This window comes from Hyaena hyaena, unplaced genomic scaffold, assembly GCF_003009895.1.
Source record: "Hyaena hyaena isolate Hyena2069 unplaced genomic scaffold, ASM300989v1 scaffold_9, whole genome shotgun sequence".
Lineage (NCBI taxonomy): Eukaryota > Metazoa > Chordata > Mammalia > Carnivora > Hyaenidae > Hyaena > Hyaena hyaena.
The window spans coordinates 2,956,598-2,980,354 of NW_024080641.1; the positions used below are offsets into that span (position 1 = coordinate 2,956,598).

Below are 23,757 nucleotides of genomic sequence, written 5' to 3' on the forward strand. Positions count from 1 at the left end.
CCTTGGCCCTCTCATCTATGAGACAGCTAGAGCCTCCCCAAAGTGGGGTGGTGTCGTTTTGAATAGAGAGCTCACGGAGGGTGATGTCTGAGTGGAGAATTGGAGAAGAGAGGGCAGATATGTAGAGAACAGTGTCCCAGGAAGCGGGGAATCAGCAGGCGCAAAGGCCCTGAGGCAGGAACTTGTCTAGTACGTGAGGAACCGAGAGGTGGCTGGGGCCAAGGAGCCAGGGGGGCAGGGAGAGAGAGATGAAGCCAGAGAGGGAATGAGAAGGCCAGATCACGGGAGACCTCAGGAGCCAGGGCGAGGGCTGCGGTATTCTGAGGCCCAGTAGGGAGTCATGGAGGGTTCTGAGCAGAGGGGGGACATGAACTGATTTGTGTGTGTAATATTTGTTTTATTTTTAAATTTTCAATGTTTATTCATTTTTGAGAGAGAGAAACAAAGTGCGAGCAGGGGGAGGCAGAGACAGAGATGGGGAGGGAGACACAGAATGGGAAGCAGGCTCCAGGCTCTGAGCTGTCAGCACAGAGCCCGACGCGGGGCTCGATCTCACAAACCGCGAGATCATGACCTGAGCCGAAATCAGGAGTCCGACGCTCACCCAACTGAGCCCCCCAGGGGGCCCACTGATTTGTATTTTCAAGGGGAACCAAGGTGAGACACAGAGATAGCCGCTCAAGCCCAGAATCAGAGGCCAGAAGAGTGTTGTAAGTGTGGAGACCCTGCAACCCACAGACGGGACAGAAAGCCCAGCACGGGGCCTCGGGTCCCAGCTGCCGACGAGGCGTGTGCCTCACAGCGACGCTGGGGGTCCTGGGGAGAGACACCTACCACCACTGCAGGGGAAATTGTGAGCCGGAGACCCTCTGGCAGCCTCTCTGCAGCCCCCCTCACGAGAGACAGACAGACAGACATCCCAGCACCTGCCACGGCCCAGGTCCTGAATGTGAGCCCTCTGAGGGCCAAGCTAGAGGCCATTCGACTTAGCTAATGAATGTAGGGCCTCCTCCCCTCGCCTCACCCGCTGAAGCGTCCAGTCTGTGTTCTTTGGGGCCTGGCTTTGTTCATCCATCATCCGTCCGTGGGATTCGCCTGTGTGGCCGGGCCCGTCTGCAGCCCTTTTCAGGGCCACCTAACGTTCCGTGGTGGGAGGGCACTTGCCCATCTACCGCTGAGAGGCATCCGGGTGGGTCCGGAGAGGGGGCTGCTAGGGACAAAGCAGCCGCGGACATTCTCGCATGTGGCTCCTTGGCAGACACATGTCCTAGGGGTCTGGGTGCACGTGAACCTGGGCGTGGAACTGCTGAGTCGTAGGAGGCAGGATGTTCCACCCTGACTCCCCGGAGAGGGGAGATCCGTGTCCACTCCACCAGCACCGTGTGGGGCCCTGCGTGGGTCTCTGTCCGGCACTCTCTGTCTCTTTGTGTCCCTGTCCCTCTGTCTCCCTCTGTCCCCATCCTCCACCCCCCCCCTTAGCCCCCAGCTTGCCCTCCATGCTCTGGAATGTTCCCGTGTGAATGGGAGGGGGTTGCACCCCTCCCCCACACTTCCTCCTCCTCCCCCACAGGACCCAACACTCTCCATGGCTCCCCTGGCCTTGGTGGGCTTTGCACTCCTCTTGGGGACACCCCCGTGCTCAGGGGCGGCCACCCCGACCCCCTCTCTGCCACCTCCCCTGGCCAATGACAGCGATGTGAGCACGGGAGGCTGCCAGGGCTCCAACCGCTGCCAGCCCGGGGTCCTGCTGCCCGTCTGGGAGCCCGACGACCCGTCGCTGGGTGACAAAGCGGCGCGGGCCGTGGTCTACTTCGTGGCCATGGTGTACATGTTCCTGGGCGTGTCCATCATCGCCGACCGCTTCATGGCATCCATCGAGGTCATCACATCCAAGGAGAAGGAGATCACCATCACCAAGGCCAACGGCGAGACCAGCGTGGGCACCGTCCGCATCTGGAACGAGACTGTGTCCAACCTCACGCTCATGGCCCTGGGCTCCTCCGCCCCCGAGATCCTGCTGTCTGTCATTGAGGTCTGTGGCCACAACTTCCAGGCGGGCGAGCTGGGCCCAGGCACCATCGTGGGCAGTGCCGCCTTCAACATGTTTGTGGTCATCGCCGTGTGCATCTATGTCATCCCAGCCGGCGAGAGCCGCAAGATCAAGCACTTGAGGGTCTTCTTTGTCACTGCCTCTTGGAGTATCTTCGCCTATGTCTGGCTTTACCTCATCCTTGCCGTCTTTTCCCCGGGTGTGGTCCAGGTGAGCAAGGACCCATAGCCACCTCCTCTGTGCACGTACTTCTGCAAGACCCCGAGGGGTGGCTCCCTGGGCTTGGAGACTTGATTCATGTGTTTGCAGAAATGCATGCTCACATTGGGGAGGGCCGCCAGGTACGGTTGTGCAGATCACGCACTGCACAGGGGCGGTGCGCCGGAGAGGGCAGTTTGGGGCTAGAGTCCACTGAGCCTGCCCACACCATGTCTGGATGGCTCTGCAGGATCTGGAAAGGGCTCATCTGCCCAGAGGGGGGATGGCATTTTGCAACCTATCCATCCAGAAGGAACACCTTTGAACTCTCCTAACCATGCCTTACGCGTTAACAGAGTCCTTGCGATCTGTGTAATGCATACCACCCTTGACGGCCTCGCTGGGTATTTGCCAGGTGTGTTCACATGCTCTCTTACACTCCCTGCCTTTTGCATAATTTATTCCCACCTTAATAATAAGACCTCCTCCGTCTGCATAATTCATGCCACAGTTGCACCGGTCCAACCTTATGTTTTTGGACACTTCTCATCAATTGGGGTAACTTGGTGCAACTTGCATAATTTTTTTTTAAATACTTTTATTTATTTCTAGGAGAGAGAAAGACAGCGTGAGCAGGGGAGGGTCAGAGAGAGAGGGAGACAAAGACTCTGAAACAGGCTCCAGGCTCTGAGCTGGCAGTCAGCACACAGCCCGACGCGGGGCTCGAACCCACGAACCGCGAGACCATGACCTAAGCGAAAGTCGGACGCTTAACCGACTAAGCCACCCAGGCGCCCCATGCAACTTGCATAATTGACCCATGGGCTTACATAGACGGATGCCCACCTCTGGGTAATCTCGCTCTGTATTTCCCAGATACGCAGTCGTGGCTTGCGTCAGTCACTCATTATTCCCAGATGATTTCTGATGTTAGGATCATTGATGCCACATCACTGTAATTTATACCCAATCCAATCCAACGTAGGTATCAACCCAGTCCACTGATGAGGCCACTTTGCACCATTTCTTCCAATAGTGAGAAGAAATTTAGCCCCACTGCTCTCTAATTTCCGCCCACATTCACATAATGATTCGCCTCTCGTTTGTCCAGTGTCTTAGCCGCGTCCTGCTAAGTCTTCCTTTAAAACATTTGCCTAATTCATTTCCCACAAGCCAAGACTGCCAGCTGTATTTGCATAATTTATTTATGGGCCTGGCCTAATTCGTTCACACACATGCATCATTTATTTGAGGCTACCCAGAAGTCCTTCACACGTGTGTATAATCTAGTCGTGCATATCTGTCAGGTTTTGCCAATTATAGTTTCATTCCCAGGAAGGAGCCGAAAGTTAAAAGTAGAAAAATTCTTTGCAGGTGTTATAAAAACAGAACCGAGGGACCAGAAACCACAGTGAGCCGAAGGAGAGATAGTGTCATGGAGGGCAGGGATGAGAGAGGGAGAGAGACAGTGGACTGCAACCCGCGACTGTGATGTCGAGCTTCCTGGCTGCCAGGGTGAAAAGTACGGAAGAAGGCATCACACAGTTCTCAGGCACTAGTGAAAAGAATGGCCTACTGGCCAAGGTTTTCAAAGTGGTCTTTGATGAGAATTTATGGCAGAACTCTGACAAGAATTTTAGACACCATGAGCCAGAGGAGGGATAGGGATGGGGGGCGTGGAGGGGAGATTGTCCCCCTGAGAAGGAAGACTTAGAAAACAGGGTACAAAAAAGCCACAGCTCAGGGTGGAGCAGTAGCCATCAGGGATCCTTGGGGGGTGACGTGGAGGCCAGCATTGTGGGACATTTTCATGAAATTCTGGAAGGAACTGGCATGAGATAAAGAGGGTACCGATTCCTCCTTAAGGAAGTGAACTGAGGCAGTGAGATCGGTCTGGCTCTGGATTCTCTCCCAAAGTGCTGTGTGGCCTCGGGCAAAGCCCATACCCTCTCTGGGCCTCAGGTTTCACATCTGAACCATGGAAGGGGTTGGACCAGGTCCTTGGTTCTTGACCCTTCAAACCCAATGCTCTCTTTCTCTAGCAAATGTTTTGTTACATCCCTTTACTCTGGCCAATGTGAAATACTTAGATAATAAGAGAGGCATCTTCTAGATCTTCTAGGCTCCTGGTTTGGTGCGTGGACCCTGGACCCAGACAGGCTCGATTCAAACCCCACTTCTGCTGCTTCCTAGCTGTTCCTTGGGCAAGTTCCCCGCCTGCTTTGTGCCTCGGTGTCCCCACCTGTCACCTGGCCGTTGTCACAGTACTGACGTCAGAGGGCTGTGCGGGGATCAAATAACTTACGCGTGGAAGGGCTCGGAATAGCAGGCCTAGAACAGAGCGAAGGTGAGCTCTTCCTCCCCTCCCTGAGCTTACCTGCGCTGTCGGCTTTCCGAAAGTCACGATAAGCCCCGAACCGTGGTATCAGGGAAAGGCCTGGCTAACAGAAGAGCGCGCGTTTCCACGTGTGAGTGCTTCGGCGTGGCTACTTTAAAAGTCACGATGTGGGAGCCAGATGCTGGCACCTACTTACACTGAACAAGTCTGGGTTTAAAAGAAAGAAAAAGATCAGGAATACGCTGTGCAAGGAGTTGAGCAGAGTGGGTAGCGGCAAGATTAAAAATAAGTGTGTTCAGCATATATTAAACCATACAGGAAAGTACTTGGTGTATATATATAACAGAGTTGAGTTCTAGACTCCGATGATTAGAAGCAGGTTTTTCACCTGAGGCCGGGGGCTCGCGCGCACCGGTGGGGAGGGGCAGGGAGCGGGAGAGAGAGAATCCCAAGCAAGGTTGTGCTGTCAGCGCAGAGCCCGATGCTGGGGCTCGAACTCACGAACCGTGAGCTCATGACCTGCCTCGAAATCAAGAGTCAGACGCTTAACCGACTGAGCCCCCCAGGCGCCCCTCCAGCAGGAGGTTCTGAAGACAGGCAGGACTCGGGACAATTCTGTCTTGGGTGGGACCACCCCATGAGTCGCTGGGTGTCACCATCTGGGACCGTATCCCCCTCTCCAGTCACAGTGACAGGTGACAACCCGTAAACACCCCTAGATTTGTGAGACACCCGCCCCCGCCTTGAGGGCGTTTTTGTGCCCAGAACCTGTCCGGTCTCACTTCTCCCCCAGGGTAGGCAGGTCCGTGGGCCCATGGAAGAAGGATGTGAGTCTTCTAGAATCACCTTTTCTTTACCTGCAGGGAGGAAAGCGCATCCTAGAGCTTTGACATGGTCTTCTGATTACGGGAGCATCCGGGCCAGTGGCCAGTTCCAAGGCCAGAGTGCACGTCACACCTTGTGTAGATTGGGCTTCCTTAAGCCTGCCTGCTGGCTTTCCTGCATTGTCTCTGAGCCATCAGCAAACACAGCGGCCGGGGGTGTGGGGATTGGCTGGATCTTAAACGATATTTCCCCTTCCGGGCCCATGTTAAAGACGTTCCGATCGCTCTGGGGGCTGTCTGATTGTAAATAATCTTTCATCCTTTCCTCCCTGTCTTTAACCAGAAGGGTGAGGCAGAGGAGCCCTGGACCTCCTTGGGCGCTAGGAGCGACAGAACACTAGGTAGAAGAACGGTCATGTTAATGTCCCATTTTGAGTTATGTTCCCTGTGTCGGGAACCGACAGTGCTAAGTGCTAGGTGTGCATCAGCGCCTTCAGCCTTGGGGATGTTCCCGTTTTCACAGACAAGAGGCTGAGCCAGACTTGCCGCTTCTAGAACCGGGATCTGAACCCTGCATTGCCTTGCGTCTCTGGGGAGGCAGAGCATGTAAACACAGGAGCTTGTTTTATGAGGCTGTTAAGAGGAGCCAAACTTGTGCCTCTTTTAGAGGCAGCGTCTCGTCCCTGAGGGCCCGGCGGATTCTAAGGAAAGAGAGAGTCTGGCAAAGGCTGTCTGGATTCGCTGGTGGGGGTGGGGAATCAGGGAGCTTTGGGAAGAGGTGAGGGGACTTGGGTGGCGGGTGGGGTGTGGACGGGTCCAGGCATCGCAGATGAGGAGGGGCCAGGGGGAAACGGAGCAGGGAGAAAAGGCTGGAGGGAGAGGGAGGCGGGAAGGGACACAGGCTCTGCCCCTTGACAGGGGCTGGGACCTCAGGGTGGGAACCCATCTGTCGTCTAGTGGCGGCTGAGGGTGTCTGGGCTCCGGGCACTGGGGGCAGGCAGCTGGGCGTGGTTCTCAGCGTGATGAAAGGTGGATAGAGGGAGGGATGCATGCTTGCTTACATGCTTGCATTGCACGTTCCTTGCGTGCATGCATAAGGAGACCGGGAACGCGACAGGCAGGGGGAGAGGCAGAGAAACTGCGAAGGGCCTCACAAGGGACAGAGCCGGGTATCTACAAAAGATATAAAAGGGCGACATGGAGGCAAGGAGACAGAGGCAACAAGGAAGAGACAGAGGAGGAAACGTGCAACCGACGCACAATGAGACGGAGGCAGGGAGAGAAAGAGACACCGATCAGAGAGAGACAGAGACAGAGATGGGGAGTGGCAGAGACAGGAGCCGACAAGAGAGCGAAGTAGAGAGGGACGGGGCGGGGCAGGGGCCGGGATGGGGACAGATGCGGGACGGGGGCGGGGAGGGGGCGCCCGGGCGAGAGGGACGCTGGGGCGGCGGGGCGGCGAGCGCGCCCCCTGGCGGCGCGGCGGTCCTGACGCGCGCGGCCTCCCGCAGGTGTGGGAGGCGCTGCTGACCCTCGTGTTCTTCCCGGTGTGCGTGGTGTTCGCCTGGATGGCCGACAAGCGGCTGCTCTTCTACAAGTACGTGTACAAGCGCTACCGCACCGACCCGCGCAGCGGCATCATCATCGGCGCCGAGGGCGACCCGCCCAAGAGCATCGAGCTGGACGGCACGTTCGTGGGCGCCGAGGTGCCGGGCGACGCGGGCGGCCTGGGCCCCGGCCCCGCCGAGGCCCGCGAGCTGGACGCCAGCCGCCGCGAGGTCATCCAGATCCTCAAGGACCTCAAGCAGAAGCACCCGGACAAGGACCTGGAGCAGCTGGTGGGCATCGCCAACTACTACGCGCTGCTGCACCAGCAGAAGAGCCGCGCCTTCTACCGCATCCAGGCCACGCGGCTGATGACGGGCGCCGGCAACGTGCTGCGCAGACACGCGGTGGACGCGTCGCGCCGCGCCTCCCCCGCCGAGGGCGCCGGCGACGACGAGGACGACGGCGCCAGCCGCATCTACTTCGAGCCCAGCCTCTACCACTGCCTGGAGAACTGCGGCTCCGTGCTGCTGTCCGTCACGTGCCAGGGCGGCGAGGGCAACAGCACCTTCTACGTGGACTACCGCACCGAGGACGGCTCGGCCAAGGCCGGCTCCGACTACGAGTACAGGTGGGTCTTCGCTTCGGCCAGCCCCGCGGCCCTGCGCGGGCGCAGCGGGGTCCTGGCGCCCCCCGGCGCCCCCCGGCGCCTCGCTGTGCTCCATTCCCTCCTTCGCTGGCTCATTCATTCACTCTGGTGGGAGGGAGGGGGGCTGTTAAAGCTTTTCTTAAAACGTTTTTTTAATTTTGAGAGAGACAGAGGGCGAGTGGGGGAGGGGCAGAGAGAGAGGGAGACACAGAATCCGAAGCAGCTCCAGGCTCCGAGCTGGCAGCACAGAGCCCGACGCGGGGCTCGAACCCACGACCTGTAAGATCATGATCTGGGCCGGAGTCGGAGGCCCAACCGACTGAGCCATCCATTCATTTGCTCTAGAGAGCCTGCTTCGTACTTCTCTCTCTCTCTCTCTTTTTTTTAATGTTTATTTATTTTGAGAGAGCGCGCGTGCGCATGAGCAGGAGAGGTGCAGAGAGACGGGGAGAGAGAAAACACGAAGCAGGTCCTGTGCTGTCAGCGCAGAGCCTGATGCAGGGCTCCGCTCAAACGGCCGAGTCCCCACCCCCACCCGGCGCCCCTGTACGGGACACTCTGGTAGGCATTTGGCACACACTGTGGACAAGCCAGATGGCGTGGCTGTGCCCCGACCACGGGCTGCCCCTCCCGTGTTTGTTATCTGCCTGTGGCTTTTTTTTTTTTCTTTTAACGTTTTATTTATTTCTGGGAGAGAGAGAGACAGCGTGAGCAGGGGAGGGTCAGAGAGAGAGGGAGTCACAGACTGAAACAGGCTCCAGGCTCTGAGCTGGCTGTCAGCACAGAGCCCGACGCGGGGCTCGAACCCACGAACCGCGAGATCATGACCTAAGCGAAAGTCGGACTCTTAACCGACTAAGCCACCCGGGCGCCCCTGCCTGTGGCTTTTTGTGCTGGAGACCTCCCTGTGTTATTATAGTTCCTCCACGTGTGCTACCACCTGCTTGAACAAGTACCCCACTCGCACATGCGCGCGTGCACACACACACACACACACACACACAACGTTACTAAAGTGAAAAGGTTTATTGAGCACCTACAATATGCCTGGGGGGTACACCCCATGGCGAACAAGGCAGCTGAGGTCCCTACCCTCAAGCCGCAGTAAGCTTATAAACCACTCAAGATATAAAAACATCAGGGGGTGGTAAGTGCTATGTGGGAAAATGAAATGGGACCAGAGGGGAGAGGAAGTGCCAGAATGATCCCCAGGTCTTCGGTTCTACCACAGAGAAACCCACCCTTTGCACCCTCCTGAGCCTCGCTGCCCCAGGCCCGCTCCTCACCCCCCGTTTTGAACACAGCTGTGATCTTCCCTCCTTCAGCAATTCCTGATGAACACCTACTATGTGTCAGGTACTATATATTTTTTTTAATGTTTATTTATTTTTGAGAGAGAGAGACAGAGTGTGAGCAGGGGAGGGTCAGAGAGAGAGGGAGACATAAATCCGAAGCAGGCTCCAGGCTCCGAGCTGTCAGCACAGAGCCCGACGCCGGGCTCGAACCCACAAACAATGAGATCATGACCTGAGCCGAAGTCACTTGCTCAACCGACCGAGCCACGCGGGCGCCCCCGTATATTCGGTTGACTGATGCGTGGGCCTCTCCCAGTCTCCCGCTTCTCACGGGCCCAGCATGTGCTGGGAACAGAGCTGCGCAGGGAGACCAGCAGTGAGTGAAACACATCCAGTCCCTGTCCCCATGCAGCTGACATCCTCGTGGGAAAGACAGGCCATTGGGAAGTAGACACCGAATAGGGGAAAATGTCAGTGGTGAGGGCGCTGAAGAAACGAGAGCGGAGCATGGGAGACAGTGTTGGTGACTGAGCCACTCACTCACACGGTTCCATCCGCTAAGTGGTCGGCTGCGCCTCCCTCTCCTTCCCTTCCTGGAGTAAGGCTGAGGCTGCACTGCTCAGATCTTCGGTTCTGCCCTCCTGCCGCCGCCAGCCCCGCCCCCCCCCCAACTCTCCTCCTCCTCGGGCTGAGCGCTGTGTCGCACGTCTTCCCTCTGCCACAGCAAAGACCTTGGAGAGCCCAGTCTCCCTGCCTGCCCCTGTCACACCTCAGACCTTTCCAGGACCTTTAACTGCTCATCGCCGTTCACTGCTCTTACACTTCCTCCCACCTTCTCCCCAGCGGGGCTCAGGGTCTTGTTCTGAGATCCCTTTGGCCACCGGTGACCCGTCCCTCGAGCCTCCCCCTACCATTTCACACCTCCCAGCCTCCTTCGAGTAAAGAAAAGGCAGTCGCCATATTGGGGTGTCTGCTGTTCACACAACCTCTCCACCAGGCCACTCCTGCTCACACTCCTGGGCTGCGCTGTCCCCGCCAAAGGTTTTGCAGGAGGAAGTGAGTGGGGGTGTCACCTGCTGGGATCAGAGGCGGCTTTCTCATCTGCCAGTGACCTCAGTCTTGAGATGTTTGAAGTGCAGGAGTAAATGCTGCTCAGTGGTGGAGCCCAAGAGCTAGGAAACGTTGACATCTTCCTCGGCCTCTGCTCGCCTATCCCAGGCGGCCTTCACAGGCCTGGCATCACTAATCAAAGGTAGCTTAGGTCCAGGACTAGGAGCGAGGACACCTGGGTTCCTGTCCAAGATTAGCCCTGGACCTGTTCCTCGGGCAAATTTCTGCCTCAGAGTGGGCGATCAGGGCTGTCACGTACAGTTACTGAAGTTGTGCACTGCATAAGAAGAGCACCACATCTAAGAGCTCCGTTCGCACAGTGGACGTTGTAGATCTGTATGCCTGTTATGACGATGTCCTGATTCATGGAAATCAAGTGTCTTGGAGAAGGGAAGCGTTTTTCTGATTTGCCCACAGGTATCATACAGAATAAGGGTGGTCCATGGACCTCTGTTTCTCCAAATTAAAAAAAAAAAAAACTTGCTTATTTATCTCTAAACCCAGAGTGGGGCTCAGACACACAACCCCAAGATCAAGAGTCGCATGCTCTGTGGAGTGAGCCCCCCAGGCGCCCCCACATTTGGATATTCTAATCCATATCCCAAACAGTCTCCAATGGTAATGGTTCTTTTTTTTTAAATCTTTTAAATGTTTTATTTATTTATGAGAGAGAGAGAGAGAGAGATCGTGAGCAGGGGAGGGTCAGAGAGAGAGGGAGATACAGAATCCAAAACAGACTCTAGGCTCTGAGCTGTCAGCACGGAGCCCAACGCAGGGCTCGAACCCACAGACCATGAGATCATGACCTGAGCTGAAGTCAGATGCTTAACCGACTGGGCCACTAGGCGCCCCTCCGAGGTGATGGTTCTAAACCTTTCATTATCTCAGATTTTGTGCATCCAGTGTTGAAATGGGGGCCCATCTTCTATATTTCTATCATCCCTGGTTTCTAAAATCCCCACGCTCTTTTTCTTCCCTACCTTCTATTTTGGAAAATATGCACACCCACAGAAGGGCTGCAGAAATGGTTCAGGGGACCCTCCTATAGCCTTCGCCCAGGTTCACCAGGTTGTGTATAGTTCGTCCTGCGTGCATTCACGCACCCCTTCTAAGTAACACATAATAGTAGTAATAATTGTGTCACTCTGTGGGAGTGAGTTGCAGGCAGCAGGGCATTCCCCCATGAAGAGTCACACGTGCATCTGCTAAGATCTATGATGCTCCTCCCCACGGTCACAGTCCAGCCGTCCTGCTCAGGACATGTAAACACCGAGTCCATATTACGACCCAATCTTCCGTTCCTGTTTGCATCTTCCCGGCTGTCCCTGTAACATCCTTTGTGACTGCATTTTCACTCCCTCGCTCTTTGCCCATCCAGTCCAGAACCAAGCATTGCATTTGGTTATCATGTCTCTTTAAAAAAAAAATTAATGTAGGGGCGCCTGGGTGGCTTAGTCGGTTAAGCGTCCGACTTTCGCTTAGGTCATGATCTCGCGGTTCGTGGGTTCGGGCCCCGCGTCGGGCTCTGTGCTGACTGCCAGCTCAGAGCCTGGAGCCTGTTTCAGTCTGTGACTCCCTCTCTCTCTGACCCTCCCCTGCTCAAGCTGTCTCTCTCTCTCTCCTAGAAATAAACAAAACATTAAAAAAAATTAATGTTTATTTATTTTTGAGAGAGAGAGAGAGCATGGGCAGGGGAGTGGCAGAGAGAGAGAGGAAGACACAGAATCTGAAGCAGGCTCCAGGCTCCAAGCTGTCAGCACAGAGCCCAACACGGGGCTCGGACCCATGAACCTCGAGATCATGACCTGAGCCGAAGTTGCACACTTGACTGATGGAGCCACCCAGGCACCCCTGTCATATCTCTTTAGAGTTCTTCAGTCTGGATATCAATCCCTTGGCTTTTCTCTGATTTTCACGACCCTGACCCTTTTTATTTTTTAATTTATTTCTAGGAGAGAGAGAGAGACAGCGTGAGCAGGGGAGGGTCAGAGAGAGAGGGAGTGACAGACTCTGAAACTGGCTCCAGGCTCTGAGCTGGCAGTCAGCACAGAGCCCGATGCGGGGCTCGAACCCACGAACCACGAGATCATGACCTAAGCGAAAGTCGGACGCTTAACCGACTAAGCCACCCAGGCGCCCCATGACCCTGACCCTTTTGAAGATAGGCCAGTTAGGAGATCCATCCACAGTTGGGCTTTGTCAGATGCTTCCTCGTGATTCAATTCAGGGGATGCACGTTTTGGCAGGAATTCATGTCAGTGGTGCTGTGTCCTCCTCGGTGCATTATACCAGGAGGCCCGTGGCACCCGCCCGCCCCACTACCACTGATGCCAACGTTAACCACTTGATAAAGATGGTGCTAACATCCCCACCTTCCTCTATCCCTTAAGTTTACATTTCTGACATCCCATAGCTTTAGAATTGGAAGACTTTTTAAAGTTTATTTATTTATTTTGAGAGAGAGAGAGAGCACATGCAGGAGCAGGGGAGGGGCAGAGAGAGAGAGAGAGAGAGAGAGAGAGAAAAGAGAGAGGGACAGAGAGAGAGGGAGAAAAAGAGAATCCCAAGCTGGATCTGTACCATTATCACAGAACCCAATGTGGGGCTCAAACCCATGAACTGTGAGACCTGAGCCGAAATCAAGGGTTGGACACTTAACTGACTGAGCCACCCAGGCGCCCCTAGGATTCTGATTCTAATCTTTTTTTTTTTAATGTTTATTTATTTGAGAGAGAGAAAGGGAGCACACAATCAGGGGAGGGGCAGAGAGAGATTGGGAACCCAAGAATCCGAAGCAGGCTCCAAACTCCGAGCTGTCAGCACAGAGCCTGATGTGGGGCTCGAACCCACAAACCAGGAGATCATAATCAGCCAAAGTCAGATGCTTAGCCAACTGAGCCACCCAGGCGCCCCTCTAAGATTCTAATCTTAATATTCACATATCACTAGCTAACTTTTGTTGAGTGCTTCCCTGGCATAATAACTCAATCCTTATCACACCCCCAGGAGGTAGACACTGTTATTAGCTCCACTTTACAGATCAGGAATCGGAGCCACTTTACAGGCTCGGAGAGCTGCAAATCCTAACCGCCCAAGATCAGACAGCTGGCCCAGCCGCGGACCCGGCTTGGAGCAGGCTGGCTCACTGGGCTGGAGGCCTTGGCCACCATGGACAGCGTCTCCCGCGTGAAGGCTGCCATGACAGGGGGCCCCTTACTGTCACTCCAGGCTTGTCATCTGGTTCTCCCTCTTTGCCAGGACCTTGGAATCTCTCCGCGCCTCCCACAAAGCTGACTTCTTTTGGAGAACTAGAGCCCGGGACCTCTTTCTTATGAAAGTGATCACAGGGATGATAGAGAACACTTAGGGATCACATAGCGCCGGTGCCGGTGGCGCGTGGTGGGAAGGACTGGGAAGGGAAATTATAGATTTTTCAGGGTGCATTTACATCAAGAGTCATTTCGATGCCTCCAGCCCTGCCACGAGCCCAGTCATTTCCTGTCCCCTCAAAGTTTCACTCTGACTACTCTGACGTCACTGTCTCATTCCCTCCCCTGCCCCGTTTTAGAGTATCTCGGATGTGCTTCAGAGGCACCACCAATGCTCCTTTAGATCCAAGCCAGCTCGCATCCTTCCCCTCCTCAAAGGCCTCCCCTGCTTCCCATCCCACTCAGAATAAGCACCAAAATCCTTACTGTAGCACACCAAGGTCCTGTGACATCTGCCCCGTTCCCTCTGTGATCTCATCTCCTTCTCCCCCTACTCCCTCTGCTGGAGTCACCCCGACCTCCCCATTCCTCACACACTCCAAGCCACTCCTGCCTCAGGACATTTGCACTGGCTGGTCCCTTGCCAGGGATACTTTTCCCCAGATATCCTCCACATGGCTCCCACCCTCACTCCCTCAGGTCTCTACTCAAATGTCACCTTTCAGAAAAGCTTTCCCTGGGGCTCCTGGGTGGCTCAGTCGGTTAAGCATCCGACTTCAGCTCAGGTCATGATCTCACGGTGGTCTGTGAGTTCAAGCCCCACGTCAGGCTCTGTGCTGACAGCTCGGAGCCTGGAGCCTGCTTCGGATCCTGTGTCTCCCTCTCTCTCTCTCTCTCCCTCTCCCACTCACACTCTGTCTCTGAAAAATGAATAAACATTAAAATTAAAAAAAAAAAAAGCTTTCCTTGACACCCTAACACAACACCTTCTCACGCCCTACCCTTTCTTCTGCTTTCCTCTATTTCGCCCCAGAGACCCATCACCACCCACCGTCTTATATGGTGTTTGTTGTTTATTTGTCTCCTACACTAGAACAGAAGCGTCACCAGGGTAGGGATTTTCTCTGATCTGCTTTTGCTGCTGTTTCCCCCAAGAAACACTAAGAACAGTGCCTGGCACACAGCAGGTGCTCAATAAATGGTTGCTGAATGAATGAACTATAAATGCACTATTACATGTGTAATTGTCACCGCGATGTGGCTGTCCCGCGGGCCTCCAAGCCCGGTGAAGTAGGGCCTCTTCGCCGCTGTGTTCCCAGCACTGCCCAGCACAGGGCGCAGAGCAGGTGCTCAGCGAGTATTGGTTGAATGAATGACGCCGAGTTAAGCAGTGTGGACTTCCTGTTGTGGGGATCCCAGAGGACACAAAGGTTTCCATCCGAAGTGTGCCAATGTCAGCTCTGGGCCCTGCATCCCTGCTACTCCCAAGTGTGGCCCCTGTCTCCCATGGGAGCACCCGCATCCTGTGGGAGCACTCAGACATGCAGTCTGGAAACGCAGAGCTACCGACCCAGAAATCTGCATTTTAGCAAGACCTGCCAGGGGATTCGTGTGCTTAAGGGCTGAGAAGCGTGGCTGTGGACCACTCCCGGCCCTCTCCACTCTGGGATTTTGCATGTGCTGTTCCCTCTGCCTGGAGCACTCCTGCCCACTGGAAACTCCCACAGGAAGCCCGTGCTGATTTCATCTCCATCATTGCCTATTTGATGCTGGCTCTTCTAACCTTCATAGATTCCATGGTGGGAGAGACCAACTCTTATCTCGTTCCCCTTCCGCAGCCCCTCCCCCTGGAAGTCCACCTTGACTCATCCTCAGTATTATCTGTTTAACGCCTGTCCAGTCTCATACTTGGTGAGGTTTCAGTGGCGCCTTTTCCTCCCCCGGGAAGCCTACCCCGACTCCCCTCCCTCCCAAAGAGCCTCTGACCAACCGTCGCCCCTTTGTTTCCCCCTTCCCCTGCCGCGCAGCGAGGGCACGCTGGTGTTCAAGCCGGGGGAGACCCAGAAGGAGCTGCGCATCGGCATCATCGACGACGACATCTTCGAGGAAGACGAACACTTCTTCGTGCGGCTGCTGAACCTGCGCGTGGGCGACGCGCAGGGCATGTTCGAGCCCGACGGCGGCGGGCGGCCCAAGGGACGGCTGGTGGCGCCGCTGCTGGCCACCGTCACCATCCTGGACGACGACCACGCGGGCATCTTCTCCTTCCAGGACCGCCTGCTGCACGTGAGCGAGTGCATGGGCACCGTGGACGTGCGCGTCGTGCGCAGCTCGGGCGCGCGGGGCACCGTGCGCCTCCCGTACCGCACGGTGGACGGCACGGCGCGCGGCGGCGGCGTGCACTACGAGGACGCGTGTGGCGAGCTCGAGTTCGGCGACGACGAGACCATGTGAGCGCGCCGGCCGGCACCCCGGCGGGGGCGGGGCCGCGGCGGGAAGCTGGGGCGGGGCACGGCGGACGGAGTGGGCGGACCGCGGGAGGGGCGGGGCCTTGGGACGCGGGTGGGGCGTGCCTATATGATGGGCGGGGCCTTGTGTGGAGGTGTGGGAAGGCTTAGGGGCGGGGCGGAGAGGGAAGAGACGGGAGGGGGCGGGGCCAAGACGAAGGGGCGGGGCATGGGAAGGGGGTGGAAGAAAGAAGCCGGTTTGGGGAGAGGAGGGTGGGACCCGAGGAGGAAGGGCCCCGTGAGGAGAGGGGGAAAAGGGGATAGGATAGGGACCTGGGGAGAGGAGTGTAGAGGACTTAATGGGTTCGTGGAGATAGAATGTGGCTTGAAGAGAAGGGCCTCGTGGACATGAGGGTCCTATCGAGGTGGGACGGTGGTGCCAGTGGAATTGGAGAAGGAGCAGGGCCTAAGGCGATAGGTGGGGTGGGGGCACCAGGAAACCGACGAGGTCAAGGGAAGAAGGCGGGCCTAAGCGGAGAGGGCGGGGCCTGGGGCGGGACCAGGGGAGGGGTGGGGCTTGTGGGTACGTGGAAGGGCCTGGGGAAATAGCTGGAGACTGAAGAGGAACGTGAGCGAGGCTTTGGGAAAAGACCGAGTAGGAATCGTAGGGCCTGGGAAGGTGGGGGCAGGGCCTGAAGAGACCCTGAAGAAACTGAAAGACTGGGATCCGGGAAAGGCGGGGTGGGGTCTGGGCAAGGGGCCTGGATACACAGACACAACCAACGCACCCACTGGCACGTACGGAATCGCAAAGCTACAGACACGCACGCTAGAACAGTCAGGGGTGGTCTCACGCTCAGACACGCGGCCACCCCCTTGCACAGATGCCCGAGGCCCCCGCCGTGTGCCTGCAGCCTCACATCCCCCGCCGCACGCCTGGCATGCAGACGGCTCCTCCCCCCCTCCCTGTGCCTGCGCTCTTCCGCCCCCGCACGCCCGTCTGTCTCCCTCCTTCTGCCGCCCACGCTCCTCCTACCGCTCAGAGCCCCCGTCGCGCGTCCCCTCCCCCCCGCCTCTGGGCCTTGGCCTCCGCTCAGCCTTTCCATCCCTCCCTCCGTGTCTCCGCGTCTCTCGCTCTTGGCAGGCCCTCTCTAGGTCTCCGTTAATCTCGAGATCTCGGTCCCCAGTATCTAGCTGACTCGGGTTATATTTCAGTTACGGACTTTCCGTACCTTTCCATCTCCCTCTCTGCCTGTGTCGGGCCGAGAACTCGGGTCGAGGGCTGAGGGCACCATCCCAGACCCCATCTGTCACATTCAAGGGGCAGGGGGAATGGAGAGACTTGTCTTTCTGCGTATCCTGGTCGTCCCTGTAGTCTAACCCGCTTCCCTCCTGCTGCTGCGACCCCACAGGCCTTCTCCCCCAAACGGCTTCCCCAGGCTGGGACACCCTCCGCCCCCGCCCCTACCCCCGCCCCCGCCCAGTCCTCCAGCTGTGACTTCAGAAGACAGAGAACAGGAGGCTAATTAGCGTTTAGGGAAACACATCCTTTCTTTCAGGGGCAGGCGCTAATTAGAGGAGGGGGGGGGGGGGGGGGGGGGGGGGGGGGGGGGGGGGCGGCCCCAGACAGAATCAACACCGAGGTGGAGGAGAGACGCCCAGAGATGGGGTGGAGGGGAGAGAATGCGCGCGAGAGAGACAGAGGGATCCAGAGATAGAGAAGACCTAGAGAGAGATGGAGACACAGAGACAGAGTAACAGAGTCAGAGAGAGAGAGAGAGACGGAAAGACAGGAACTTTGATACAAGGAGGGAAGGAAATTGACACAGAAGTACGTGGAGAAAGGGAACAAGAGAGATTGAGAGGCTATGATCGAGGAAGCCTGAAAGGAAGAGAGAGACCTTCTTACTGAGAGAGACTCCGTGGGACTCGGGGAAGGAGAGTTTTTTTGATGCTACAGAAAGAAAAGAGTTAGGGTGTGAAAAGGGTGGGTCAGAGGATTAGAGGCTGTGAAGGGCTGGAGAGTGGGGTTTCCAGGACCCGAGTGGGGTTTCCAGGACCCGAGTAGGGCCGGCATGAGGGTGACAGAATGTCTGCCTGGGGAGAAAGGCTGCTTCCTTTGATCTCAGGAAGTCCTGCCGTTGTCTAGCTCGAGTCCCTCTTGCTGTCCCCTGCCAGTTGGGTTTCTCCTCCCCTGGGTCCCCTGAGGGCACGCCTGTCAGGATGCCAGTTGGCACTAGTGTCACTGCGTGTCAGTCACCACGTGTCAGCGGATCACGGCGTGTCTGCGAGAGAGTGAGCGCCGGAGGTGTGTGTGTATCCCGTCAGCGTGTCGCCGGCGGACAGCTGTCTGCCTGTGTCAGGCTGTGTGAGTAGAGTGTCTCCCGAGACCCTGCTTCTCCGAGCGGTGTTCCAGAACCGTGGACAGCTCCCAGCCCTCTCCTGAGGTTGGGGGTGGCCATTTCTTTCTGCCCACAGAAAATTAAAATATCCCGAGACCAGAAGGGGGTGAGGGTGGAGGTGGGCACATGTCCGCACATGGCCATCTTGTGTGCATCTGTCTTTACATGGGTGTCGCTGAGTCCTGTGCGTTTGGGTGTGGAGATGGGTCCATTGAGTGCCTGATGGCAGGCGTTTTGCTTGAATTGTGGTGCCTTCGGCTGTTCCATTCTGTGGATACTGAGAGACGGAGACAGGGAGAGAAGAACACAGATAAAGAAAGGCAGAGAGCTGTGAAGAGAGTGAGACGGAGAGGGTCAGAGATGGAGACAGAGAGAGAGAGAGACTGAGGGGAATAAAAATAAACAGACACCCAAGAGGCATCATGAGCGAGATGTAGGAAAGGAAGAGCCTACATGGCCAGTCCCACAGCGGGCTCTGCAGGTTGGCGAAGTCGCTGAGGCTGTGGTGGGGGTGTTGTGCTAACAGGCATCTGGTCTGTGTGATTTTGCCACTGCATAGGCAATGGCTGCGGGGTGCGATGGTGTGTGGGTGTGGGCGGTGTAATTGGCTTCTGCTGGGTGACTGTGTGGGCTGGCTGTTTGTGTTTCTGGGTTCTGGGGCCTGGCCTCAAGGTTCCTACAGCTGAAAGAGCTGCTAGGGGCAGGGCTGTGGGCTTTCTGGGATTGTGGGCCTTTGGGAGGGGCGCTGTGTGCCTGGAGGGCATGGATAACTCCTGGCTGTTTCTCCCCAGTCACCCCCTGGTTACCATAGCAGCAGGGAGGCCGAGCAGATCAATCAGCATTCAGTTAATCCTCTGAATGTGGTCAGGACAGAGGGCAGGAAGCAGAGGGTCTCCTGAACTGAAGGATTCGAGTTCACAAGTGTTGATGGAAGGCATACCTTATGCCAGGTGCTGGTCTAGGCATTGGGGGTGCAGCAAAGTACATAAATGAACAAAGATCGCTGCCCTGGTGGCCCTGGTGGACTTACTTTTTTTTTTTTTTTTTTTTTTTTTTTTTTTTTTTTTTTTTTTTTTTGCATTTTTAAAACGTTTACTTTTGAGAGAGAGAGAGAAAGTGTGAGCAGGGGAGGGGCAGAGAGAGAGGGAGACACAGAATCCAAAGCAGGCTCCAGGCTCCGAGCTGTCAGCACAGAGCCTGATGCAGGGCTCGAACTCACAGACCACGAGATCATGACCTGACTGAAGTCAGTCAGACACTTAACTGACTGAGCCACCCAGGTGCCCAGAACTTACTTTTTTTTTCTCTCAGAACTTACATTTTAATGTGAAGAGGCAAATGGCAAACTAAACAAAATAAACACATTAGATGGTATTTTAGAAAGTGATATGGAACAAAGAAGATGTAGAGCAGGGGAAGGGGGCCAGGTGTGCCGGGGTTGGGACAGGGGTGGATTTCAATATTAAAGAAGGTGGGGAGGGGAGTGAGCTTCATTAAGAAAGAAGTTTGAACAGAGATCCAGAGGAACCGAGGGAATGAGCCTGGGGAAAAAGTGTTCTAGGTAGATGGAACAGCCAGTGCAAAGGCCCTGAGGCAGAAGCAGGTTTGTCATGTTCAAGGAACAGTGAGGAGGCCGGTGTAGCTGGAGCGAGTGAGGAACAGAGAGAAGGGTGGGGGGCCAGACAGAGAAAAACGGCCACACTGCATGGGGCCTTGTGGCTATTCTAAGGACTTTGGCTGGGGTGGGAGCCATGTGAACGTTTTGAGCAGACTATGGACCTGATCTAACTTTGGTTTTATCAGGATCCTTCAGGTTGCTATTTAATAAACCTCAGCTGTTTCTGTGCTTGTTTCTGTCAAGCGGGGATACTAGAGAGCCTGCTTGTGGGGGCGGTTGTGAGCATTAAATGAGCTTGCAGAGCCTGGGATGGAGAGGCGCTCCAGAAATCGGGCTAGTGACGAGTTATCTGGCGATCTGGGGGTGGGGCCTCATGCTGGGTGCTCTTCCTCCCCCTTCCCCCCCAGGAAAACTCTTCAGGTAAAGATAGTTGATGACGAGGAATATGAGAAAAAGGATAATTTCTTCATCGAGCTGGGCCAGCCACAGTGGCTTAAGCGAGGGATTTCAGGTGAGGGGTGACAGGTATGCTGTGGGAGAGGTAAGGGGTCCAGGGTGGGGGGACCCTCGGAGGCTCCATTAGTGGCTGCTCCTTCAGGCTCATGAATCTGAGCTTCCCAGGGAAGCAATCTCACCTTCTCTCTGTCTCTGTCTCTCCCCAGCTCTGCTGCTCAATCAAGGTGAGTGGAGTTACCTCTGGGCTTTGACTGGAGGGGAGACATGGGGGTGGGGGGCAGTTCTCGGGAGAAGGGTCATGGCCTCAAGCTACCCTCCCAAGTCATGTTTGAGACAGGGTGGAGGTGAGATAAAGGCAGAGTTGGAGCTGGGTGAGGTTTGGAGCTGACCTCATAGTTGGTGGGGTCCATTGAGTTTGGGGTTACAGTTGGGGGTTCAGAGGCCAAGGTCATGGTTTGTTTGTAGTTAAGGCTGAGGAATGGTAAGTCAAGATCCCATCTGGGTTTGTGGTGGGGTCAGATTAGAATTGAGGTCAGATTTAGATCAAAACCTAGGTGGGGGTTGGAGGGGAGTTGGGGGGGGGCAGTTATGGTTAGAATTGAGGCCAGGGTCAGAGATTGGGGTGGGCGTGGGGACAGTTGCTTGAACAAAAGGAACAGAGTAGTTTGGGAGCTGAGATCAGAATCTGGGTTTGGAGTTAGGATTAGAGTCAGACTAAAGATTTTATCAGTCAGGGTAAGTGATAGGAGCCGCTGTAACAAATAGGCCCCCAAATCCCAGAACCTTAACACAATAAAACTCATTGCTGGCAGAGTTTTCTGAGAGTGTTCCTGGTTGGGGTGACATTCTTCTAAGAGTTAGGGTTGAGTTGGTGCTGAGCTCGGAACAAACGACCAACATGCTTTGGGGAGATAGGTGAGCTGTGGGTCACCTATAGGCAGGTCTGGGTCCAAGGTCTGTACCTTAATTGGCGACCCCCTCTTTCCTTACCACTTCAAACACACTCAAGGATGTTTGTCAGAGCCCACGAGGGTGGTGATGATAATGACAGTGTAGGTGATTTTAACCAAGGAAATAACATTGTGGACTATGTATGTGCCAGGCACTGTGCTAAGCACCATACATGAAGTAACTCCTTTAACCCCTCACAGCCCCCATAGGTAGCTACTGTTGTACCTGTTTCACAGATATGAACACTGAGTCACAGAGAGGCTAAGGCATTGCCCAGGATCACACAGCTCCCTCCATTTGAAGCCCAGAGCCTACCAGCTGAACTTCATGGACCAGCTGGGTCTTCGGTTGGGGAAGATGGTGGTCAGATGGGGACACTGGGGTAGGCTGGGGGCATGCCATCACGGAGGCTTCCTAGGGGACAGCAGACAGACCTTTCTTTCTCAGTGGGAACAGGCAGTGAGGGCATCACAGGCCCAGTGAGCCTAACTCCCATCCTTTCTGCTGCAGGAGATGGGGACAGGAAGCTGACGGCCGAGGAGGAGGAGGCGCGGAGGATAGCGGAGATGGGCAAACCCGTTCTTGGGGAAAACCGCCGGCTGGAGGTCATCATTGAGGAGTCATATGATTTTAAGGTGACTCTCCGGGGCCCCAGCTTCCTGGAGTCTTGCCTGAGTTATTTTCTCGGGGAAGGTCTGGTAAGAGTCAACGATGAGGGTGACCAAGGGTCTGAGGCCGGCTTCCTATCCCTCCGCCAGCACCATGGACAGCAACACCACCTCTTCCCTTCTTGCTGGGAACTGGGATGTAGGTTGAGGACCTCTGAGCGTGGACTGTGAGCCTCAACCCCAGTGTTCCTCGGGGAGCCTCAGGGAAGCGCCAAGGTGGTCACAGACGATGGTCTTTTCCCCACCCTTTTATCCTCAGAACACGGTGGATAAACTCATCAAGAAAACCAACTTGGCCTTGGTGATTGGGACCCATTCGTGGAGGGAACAGTTTTTAGAGGCAGTTACGGTGAGCGCAGGTAAGTGGGGAGGGAGGGGAGGGGATGGGGAGACAATGTGCTGGGAAGGAAAAGAGAGAAATGAATAAAAGGAGAGAAAGAGGGGCAAGATGAAAAGGACGGAGAATGGTAGAGAAGAGAAAGAGAACAAGAAGCACACAAAGAAAAAGAAAGAAACGGAAAGATAGGAACAGATACAAACAGAAGAGACGGACACACAAAGAGAGATGTACAGAGAATCATGGAGAGAGACAGAGACATGGAGGCAACATGAGGGATGTAGAGAATGAAGTCAGTAAACTGCAGAGGGGCAGAAAGAGACATGGATACACAGAGAGAAAGGCACTCGGAGGGGTGGAGACAGAGAGCTGAGGGCAGGAGAAGTCCCTGCTGGGCTTTCTCCTGGCGTCACATGGCTGGAGGGTGAGAACAGGTTAAATGTCACAGCCTCCTCAGACAGCCAGGGCTCCTCTGTTGCCATGGAGATTGGGGGGGCACCCAGCTCCCACCTGTGCAGTTTCGCCCTCCTTAGGTCTCAGACGGGCCCACACTGCCCTCCTGTGGCCAGAGACACTGCGACACTTGGATTCACAGGTTGTCTTGGGAGACCAACACTGGCCCTTTGTGACACAGACAGGAGAAACTGAGGCCCAGCAGCAGAGAAGGGATTGGCCTGAAGTCCCACAGGGAATTCAGAAAGGGCTGAGGTGGAGCTCAAGACTTCTGTCCCTTATACAACATCAGGCCTCCTTCAGGGAAGCCTAAATGTAGGAAGCGAAAATACACTAGGGATTGTGGCTCTTAATGTTTATTTTTGAGAGACAGAGAGAGAGTAGAGGAAGGGCAGAGAGGAGGGGTACACAGAATCTGAAGCAGGCTCCGGGCTCTGAGCTGTCAGCACAGAGCCCGACGCAGGGCTCGAACCCACAAACCGTGAGATCATGACCCGAGCCGAAGTCGAAGGACCAACCGAGCCACCCAGGTGCCCCCTTTCTCGTTTTTAAAATATTTCTTCACTTTTGAGAGAGAGAAAGTGAGAACGTGAGCAGGAGAGGCTCAGAGTCAGAGGGGGACCAAGGATCCAAGCGGACTCCACGCTGACAGCACAGAGCCTGATGCGGGGCTCGAACCCATGAGATCATGACCTGAGCCAAAGTCAGACACTCAACCAACTGAGCCACCCAGGTGCCCCTCAGTATCTATTTCTGAGGGATCCTCTGGACTCAGCCCTGTGCAGGACATTGCTGGGGACAAACAGATGACTATGACAGCATGAGCCCTATTCTCACAGAGCTCACAGTCCAGTGGGGGAGACAGATTTTCCCCAAGACAGTGACAACCCAGAGCAGGCAGGGCTGGGCCAGGGGACCCCAGGTTGCTGCTGAGAGAGCCCAAAGACAGTGCTGACTCAGCCCGAAGGTCCGGGAGGGCTTCCTGGAGGAAGAGGCTTCTGAGCCGAGTCTTCACATTGGACTAAGAGTTAGGCAGGAGGAGGGAACGGACAGGGAGGTGGTGCAGGTAGAGAGCCTGCAGGTATGCTAGGGCTTAGCACATTTGGGAAGGGTGACTAGCACGAGGTGAGCTGGAGGGGGCAGAGCCCAGACCATGCAGGTCTGCACAGGCTGTAGTAGGGAGCTTGGGTGTCATTTCGGTGCATGG

The 23,757-nt window shown here is 55.7% G+C and overlaps 1 protein-coding gene across 1 annotated transcript in view; it reads left to right on the top strand.

Annotated features, from left to right (window-relative positions):
* Positions 1-23,757, top strand: part of SLC8A2 (solute carrier family 8 member A2) — a 32,354-nt gene that overhangs the window by 2,866 nt on the left and 5,731 nt on the right. The window contains exons 2-8 of the mRNA XM_039244491.1: positions 1,571-2,260; positions 6,922-7,586; positions 15,246-15,668; positions 20,093-20,196; positions 20,348-20,365; positions 21,603-21,727; positions 22,020-22,119. Of these exons, the coding sequence (XP_039100422.1) occupies positions 1,586-2,260; positions 6,922-7,586; positions 15,246-15,668; positions 20,093-20,196; positions 20,348-20,365; positions 21,603-21,727; positions 22,020-22,119 (2,110 nt within the window). The 5' untranslated portion in view covers positions 1,571-1,585. The remainder of the gene's footprint in view (positions 1-1,570; positions 2,261-6,921; positions 7,587-15,245; positions 15,669-20,092; positions 20,197-20,347; positions 20,366-21,602; positions 21,728-22,019; positions 22,120-23,757) is intronic.